Here is an 8,220-nt window from a genome sequence, read left to right as displayed (position 1 = left end):
GAAAACTTATTACAAAATTAATAACATCATAAGTTATATTCTAATTAATGATTATATGATTTCTAAGTTCTCCTCTAAAATGATTTTTCCATGGCCTCCAACCTTAATTACCTATTATATTATAATCACAAAATATGCTCAAAAGATTATAAAATTCATTTATATTGTTTTTGTCCCTTTTTTATTAAAAGCATTTATTTATGACCTATTGTTTCTCTTTTTCTTTTAATTACAAGTATTATTAGTGACTACATATTGTTTTTTATTACATTTGAACTTAGTTGTGGATTAGTTTTTTTTTTTGAAATTCGCTTCTTCCGGTTTTTCCATCATCCAAGTCATGTTCTACAATCTTGTTAAACTACGCTTCTAATTCACTCTCACGATTATTTACCTTTGTACTTAATTCTTGCACATGTTGTTCAGTAGAAACCTTAGTTGACATCGAAACCAACTAAGTACCTTTCCAATAGCCAGTTTGGTGTGTGGCTCTTTCCATCAAAATCGACTGCATTTGTCCATCTCGTAGCTTTTTCAACATTGCAGCCATCTCCTCGTTGTTGGAAGCGTTACCTTCTGTGTTTGTCAGGTTTCGTGGTGGTTCGCTGGTGGACATGATGTAGGTGTGTGGAAATCCTTAGCAATTTTCCACAGACGGCGCCAATTGTTTTTACCAAATGTATGTGTGTTAATGCTAATAATATATTTATAAGTTTTTAATGAAAAACTAGGATTATAACGTAATGAAAATAGCAAGTAAAAAACACCACGATTTGGTGAGGCGGAAAATCCCGTAAAGGATCAAAACCGCAGGTGGGATTTGTAGCCCAGCCTAAAAGAGATCCACTATATCAAAATCACGTAGCTGAATTACAATGTAAGAAGTAGTGTATTTTTGTGTTCTACTAGAAGACTTGCTCTAGTCTATGTATTTTCTACTATTTATCCCCCTCTAATCTTCCTGCCGTTGTCTCTCTTTTTTATTTGAATTGCCCTCTATCCTTTTGTTAGCTATTTTTTCTCCTCCCATCTCTCTTACCATCTTCCACGTTCTTCTCCACTTTTTTGCTGCTTTTCTCCTATTTTTCAGGTTTGTTATTGAATCCTTCTATACGTCTTTGGCTCTCTTCTTGCAGTTGTCCATGTCGACACCTGAATGATCATGTCTTATGTATTCGTCCACCCCCGTCGCATGCAACTTCTAGTCGTCATGTCGTAGAAATACTTGATATAACAAATAGCAAGTACATATCTTATTGTCTCCATGCGTACTACTGGAGCAAAAGTTTCAGTAAAATCAATTTCTGGTTGCTGAGAAGTACCCCTTAGATACTAATCTTGCTTTGTGCTTTTGGACTGTTCCATCTTTATTATATTTTGTCTTATAGACCCACTTCAGTCCTATGACATCTTTATTTTTAGGAGGATCAACAAGTCTCCATGTATGATTCTTCTCTATTGTTGTAATCTCATCATCCATTGCTTTTCTCGATGTTCCTTCTTTTGGAGCATCCTTAAATTTTTTTGGTTCACATGTAAAGAATACCACATTATAAGAATCATAAATATCCTGAATTGAACGATGTCTGAGTACTTCTGTATATGTGGTATCTTCAATTGTGAATCTTGATCCTTCTTCTGGTGTGACAACATCTTCGAAAGTTTCTGGAGAAATTGTTGGCACATTCTGAAGTGATGATTCAGATGTATTATTTTGAAAGTTCCATTATTTCTTTTCATCAAAAATTACATCTTTGGAAATCACAAATTTCTTGGTGGCAGGATTAAAAAGACCATAGCCTTTTATTCTTCACTATAGCCAAGAAAAAGCAGTTTCTCACCTTTCTCATCAAATTTCTCTCTATGTTGTGCAGGAATATGAGAATAGGCGATGCATCCAAATACTTTGAGTTGATGTACTTCTGGTTTCTGCCCATGCCAAGCTTCGTAAGGTGATTTATTAAACATTCACGTTGCTGCCATGTAAATGGGTGGGGCCAATACTCAAGAAAATGAAAAAGTTATTTATTACCTTTTTGATCGGTAATGACCATTATCATAGATCGAAAAGTCCATTCCGACTCAGACTCATCCAATATGACATATTTGGTCGTAAGTTAATATAGATGAAATTAATACAAACAGGTATTTAGAAAGTACACAAGGGAGATATAGACATTTTGGAAATGGTTTCTCAATGATATAGAAGAAAACTTAATACAAAATTAATAACATCATAAGTTATATTGTAATTAATGATTATATGATTTCTAAGTTCTCCTCTAAAATGATTTTTCCATGGCCTCCAACCTTAATTACCTATTATATTATAATCACAAAATATGCTCAAAAGATTATAAAATTCATTTATATTGTTTTTGGCCCTTTTTATTAAAAACATTTATTTATGACCTATTGTTTCTCTTTTTCTTTTAATTACAAGTATTATTAGTGACTACATATTATTTTTTATTACATTTGAACTTAGTTGTGGATTAGTTTTTTTTTGAAGTTCGCTTCTTCCGGTTTTTCCATCATCCAAGTCATGTTCTACATTCTTGTTAAACTGCGCTTCTAATTCACTCTCACGATTATTTACCTTTGTACTTAATTCTTGCACATGTTGTTCAGTAGAAACCTTAGTTGACTTCGAAACCAACTAAGTACCTTTCCAATAGCCAGTTTGGTGTGTGGCTCTTTCCATCAAAAGCGACTGCATTTGTCCATCTCTGACTGTAGCTTTTTCAACATTGCAGCCATCTCCTCGTTGTTGGAAGCGTTACCTTCTGTGTTTGTCTGGTTTCGTGTTGGTTCGCTGGTGGACATGATGTAGGTGTATAGAAATCCTTAGCAATTTTCCACAGACGGCGCCAATTATTTTTACCAAATTTATGTGTGTTAATGCTAATAATATATTTATAAGTTTTTAATGAAAGAACTAGGATTATAACGTAATGAAAATAGCAAGTAAAAAACACCACGATTTGGTGAGGCAGAAAATCCCGTAAAGGATCAAAACCGCAGGTGGGATTTGTAGCCCAGCCTAAAAGAGATCCACTATATCAAAATCACGTAGCTGAATTACAATGTAAGAAGTAGTGTATTTTTGTGTTATACTAGAAGACTTGCTCTAGTCTATGTATTTTCTACTATTTATCCCCCTCTAATCTTCCTGCCGTTGTCTCACTTTTTTATTTGAATTGCCCTCTATCCTTTTGTTAGCTATTTTTTCTCCTCCCATCTCTCTTACCATCTTCCACGTTCTTCTCCACTTTTTTGATGCTTTTCTCCTATTTTTCAGGTTTGTTATTGAATCCTTCTACACGTCTTTGGCTCTCTTCTTGCAGCTGTCCATGTCGACACCTGAATGATCATGTCTTACGTATTCGTCCACCCCCGTCGCATGCAACTTCTAGTCGTCATGTCGTAGAAATACTTGATATAATAAATAGCAAGTACATATCTTATTGTCTCCATGCGTACTACTGGAGCAAAAGTTTCAGTAAAATCAATTTCTGGTTGCTGAGAAGTACCCCTTAGATACTAATCTTGCTTTGTGCTTTTGGACTGTTCCATCTTTATTATATTTTGTCTTATAGACCCACTTCAGTCCTATGACATCTTTATTTTTAGGAGGATCAACAAGTCTCCATGTATGATTCTTCTCTATTGTTGTAATCTCATCATCCATTGCTTTTCTCGATGTTCCTTCTTTTGGAGCATCCTTAAATTTTTTTGGTTCACATGTAAAGAATACCACATTATAAGAATCATAAATATCCTGAATTGAACGATGTCTGAGTACTTCTGTATATGTGGTATCTTCAATTGTGAATCTTGATCCTTCTTCTGGTGTGACAACATCTTCGAAAGTTTCTGGAGAAATTGTTGGCACATTCTGAAGTGATGATTCAGATGTATTATTTTGAAAGTTCCATTATTTCTTTTCATCAAAAATTACATCTTTGGAAATCACAAATTTCTTGGTGGCAGGATTAAAAAGACCATAGCCTTTTATTCTTCACTATAGCCAAGAAAAAGCAGTTTCTCACCTTTCTCATCAAATTTCTCTCTATGTTGTGCAGGAATATGAGAATAGGCGATGCATCCAAATACTTTGAGTTGATGTACTTCTGGTTTCTGCCCATGCCAAGCTTCGTAAGGTGATTTATTAAACATTCACGTTGCTGCCATGTAAATGGGTGGGGCCAATACTCAAGAAAATGAAAAAGTTATTTATTACCTTTTTGATCGGTAATGACCATTATCATAGATCGAAAAGTCCTTTCCGACTCAGACTCATCCAATATGACATATTTGGTCGTAAGTTAATATAGATGAAATTAATACAAACAGGTATTTAGAAAGTGCACAAGGGAGATATAGACATTTTGGAAATGGTTTCTCAATGATATAGAAGAAAACTTAATACAAAATTAATAACATCATAAGTTATATTGTAATTAATGATTATATGATTTCTAAGTTCTCCTCTAAAATGATTTTTCCATGGCCTCCAACCTTAATTACCTATTATATTATAATCACAAAATATGCTCAAAAGATTATAAAATTCATTTATATTGTTTTTGGCCCTTTTTATTAAAAACATTTATTTATGACCTATTGTTTCTCTTTTTCTTTTAATTACAAGTATTATTAGTGACTACATATTATTTTTTATTACATTTGAACTTAGTTGTGGATTAGTTTTTTTTTGAAGTTCGCTTCTTCCGGTTTTTCCATCATCCAAGTCATGTTCTACATTCTTGTTAAACTGCGCTTCTAATTCACTCTCATGATTATTTACCTTTGTACTTAATTCTTGCACATGTTGTTCAGTAGAAACCTTAGTTGACTTCGAAACCAACTAAGTACCTTTCCAATAGCCAGTTTGGTGTGTGGCTCTTTCCATCAAAAGCGACTGCATTTGTCCATCTCTGACTGTAGCTTTTTCAACATTGCAGCCATCTCCTCGTTGTTGGAAGCGTTACCTTCTGTGTTTGTCTGGTTTCGTGTTGGTTCGCTGGTGGACATGATGTAGGTGTATAGAAATCCTTAGCAATTTTCCACAGACGGCGCCAATTATTTTTACCAAATTTATGTGTGTTAATGCTAATAATATATTTATAAGTTTTTAATGAAAGAACTAGGATTATAACGTAATGAAAATAGCAAGTAAAAAACACCACGATTTGGTGAGGCAGAAAATCCCGTAAAGGATCAAAACCGCAGGTGGGATTTGTAGCCCAGCCTAAAAGAGATCCACTATATCAAAATCACGTAGCTGAATTACAATGTAAGAAGTAGTGTATTTTTGTGTTATACTAGAAGACTTGCTCTAGTCTATGTATTTTCTACTATTTATCCCCCTCTAATCTTCCTGCCGTTGTCTCACTTTTTTATTTGAATTGCCCTCTATCCTTTTGTTAGCTATTTTTTCTCCTCCCATCTCTCTTACCATCTTCCACGTTCTTCTCCACTTTTTTGATGCTTTTCTCCTATTTTTCAGGTTTGTTATTGAATCCTTCTACACGTCTTTGGCTCTCTTCTTGCAGCTGTCCATGTCGACACCTGAATGATCATGTCTTACGTATTCGTCCACCCCCGTCGCATGCAACTTCTAGTCGTCATGTCGTAGAAATACTTGATATAATAAATAGCAAGTACATATCTTATTGTCTCCATGCGTACTACTGGAGCAAAAGTTTCAGTAAAATCAATTTCTGGTTGCTGAGAAGTACCCCTTAGATACTAATCTTGCTTTGTGCTTTTGGACTGTTCCATCTTTATTATATTTTGTCTTATAGGCCCACTTCAGTCCTATGACATCTTTATTTTCAGGAGGATCAACAAGTCTCCATGTATGATTCTTCTCTATTGTTGTAATCTCATCATCCATTGCTTTTCTCGATGTTCCTTCTTTTGCAGCATCCTTAAATTTTGTTTGGTTCACATGTAAAGAATACCACATTATAAGAATCATAAATATCTTGAATTGAACGATGTCTGAGTACTTCTGTATATGTGGTATCTTCAATTGTGAATCTTGATCCTTCTTCTGGTGTGACAACAACTTCCAAAGTTTCTGGAGAAATTGTTGGCACATTCTGAAGTTATGATTCAGATGTATTATTTTGAAAGTTCCATTGTTTCTTTTCTTCAAAAATTACATCTTTGGAGATCACAAATTTCTTGGTGGCAGGATTAAAAAGACGATAGCCTTTTATTCTTCACTATAGCCAAGAAAAAGTAGTTTCTCACCTTTCTCATCAAATTTCTCTCTATGTTGTGCAGGAATATGAGAATAGGCGATGCATCCAAATACTTTGAGTTGATGTACTTCTGGTTTCTGCCTATGCCAAGCTTCGTAAGGTGATTTATTAAACACTGACTTTGTTGGAGAGATATTCAGAAGGTAGATAGCTGTATTAATATGCCCAGAAAATATTTGACAATCCTTTTTCTTTAAACATGCTTCTGGCCATTTCCACAATTGTTCGATTCTTCCATTCTGCGATGCCGTTTTACTGAGGACTATATCTTATCGTTAGCTGCCTGCTTATGCCTTTTTCTTTACAATAACTAAGAAAAGGTTGAGATATATACTCTCCACCGCGATCAGTTCTGAGAGTTTTTATTTTAAATTTACTTGGATTTTCTACCAGCACCTTGAACTGGATAACAGAGTTAAATGCCTCATATATTTGCTTCAAGAAATATACCCACATCATTCTTGTGTAGCCATCCACGAATAGGAGAATGTATTTGCTGCCATTGATGGATGGAGTCCTTGATTCGCATATATCTGAGTGAACTAGTTCCACCGGAGCCCTTGCTCTACAAGCAGTTTCGGGAAAAGGCAATCTGTGCATTTTCCCATATAAACAACCTTCACAAACTTCACTGTTTTTTGAGATGGAAGGCAGACCTATGACCATATTTTTCTCTTTTAATAACTTCAGTCCATTAAAGTTAAGATTCCCATACCTTAGATGCCAAGAAAAAGTATCATCGTTCTTCACAACTTTTAAAGCAACGCCACCTTCTAGTGGCATTATTAAATGAAAAGTTTTGTTTGGAATAATTCTAACTCTTGCCACTGAGAATTTCTTTTTCTTATCGAAAGTAACACAATGATCTTCATCAAAAATTATGGAAAAACCTCTTTGCATCAATTGTCCAATACTCAATAGATTTTGAGTTAATTCAGGAACATAATGAACATCAGTAATGTTTGAAGACTTATCTTCTTTAGAATAAAAGGTAATGATCCCTTTGCCTTCAATTTTCAACATTTTCCCATCTCCGATCTTTACTTTAGATTTATATCTTTTATCAAGTTTTGAGAAAAGCTCCTTTTTGCCCGTCATGTGATTGCTACAAGCGCTATCAATATACCACTCCTTTTGTGGCTCTTTACTCTCCTCTGAAAAATTTGCATTTCCTTGAGTTCTGTTTTGGAACCAGCAGTCTCTCTGAGAATGGTAAGAAACTTTGCACCTTTTGCATCGAAATTTGCAATTTTTCGACTCATGATTTGATCGCTAGCAAATGATATATTTGGAATTGTTGAAGTTGCTTCTTTCATTAAAATTTCTTCTTCCTCCTCTTCCTCGAAAATTCTGATTACCTTTTCTAAAATTTTGGTTCCTGTTGTAGTTTCTTCGTGTCTCGTTCTCCTGATGTGCAGCATCATTTTTGTTTCTTATATTGATTTTTGCTTGAAAAGCTTGTTCCAGGGGCTGATTTGAGAATCTACAAATTCTTTCCTCGTTAGCTTCAAGAGCACGCATGAGTTCATCCACCGTTAATTTAGACAAGTCCTTAGAAATTTCAATTGCTGCAACCACATGCTCAAATTTTGCTCGCAGGCTTCTTAAAATTTTATGGACAACTTTTTTTATCATCCAAGGTATCTCCATAACTTCGAATCTGATTAATGATTGTTGACACCTTAGAGAAGAATTCCAGAATACTTAGAATTTTACTAAAATTAGTGCTTCGTAACCTTGAAAACTGATTTTGCAAAAGATCCCATGATTCTTTTGATGTTTTTTCTCCCATAATACGGGGAAAGATTGCTTTGCTAACTCCTTATTGAATACAGTGCAAAGCTCTTGCATATTTTTTCTTTTTATTTTTAAATTCATCATGCCTAGCCACTGACCAGGATGCTATCTCTTCCTGCATAACACCAGCTTCGTAGTTATCTTCTAC

The 8,220-nt window shown here is 34.5% G+C and overlaps 1 protein-coding gene across 1 annotated transcript; it reads right to left on the bottom strand.

The window, feature by feature from the left end:
* Positions 1-3,508: 3,508 nt before the first annotated feature.
* Positions 3,509-7,925, bottom strand: LOC141703165 (uncharacterized). Its single transcript, XM_074506759.1, has 6 exons — positions 7,634-7,925; positions 6,666-7,429; positions 6,018-6,110; positions 5,745-5,935; positions 4,053-4,140; positions 3,509-3,898 (listed from the first exon to the last, which is right to left on the bottom strand). The coding sequence occupies exons 1-6, from the start codon at positions 7,923-7,925 to the stop codon at positions 3,509-3,511; spliced, it is 1,818 nt and encodes a 605-aa protein (XP_074362860.1).
* Positions 7,926-8,220: the final 295 nt, after the last annotated feature.

The sequence above is a fragment of the Apium graveolens genome, unplaced genomic scaffold, assembly GCF_009905375.1.
Source record: "Apium graveolens cultivar Ventura unplaced genomic scaffold, ASM990537v1 ctg6284, whole genome shotgun sequence".
NCBI classification, from domain to species: Eukaryota; Viridiplantae; Streptophyta; class Magnoliopsida; order Apiales; family Apiaceae; genus Apium; species Apium graveolens.
Note: the sequence above shows the minus strand (reverse complement) of the source record. Positions and strands in the feature narration are given on the sequence as shown.

Coding starts and splice junctions, on each gene's coding strand:
- LOC141703165 (XM_074506759.1), bottom strand. CDS start 7,925: ATGGAGATACCTTGGATGATAAAAAAAGTTGTCCATAAAATTTTAAGA. Junction 6,111..6,665: donor TTATCCAGTTCAAGGTGCTG/GTAGAAAATCCA, acceptor TCATAACTTCAG/AATGTGCCAACAATTTCTCC. Junction 5,936..6,017: donor AAGATACCACATATACAGAA/GTACTCAGACAT, acceptor ACAAAATTTAAG/GATGCTGCAAAAGAAGGAAC.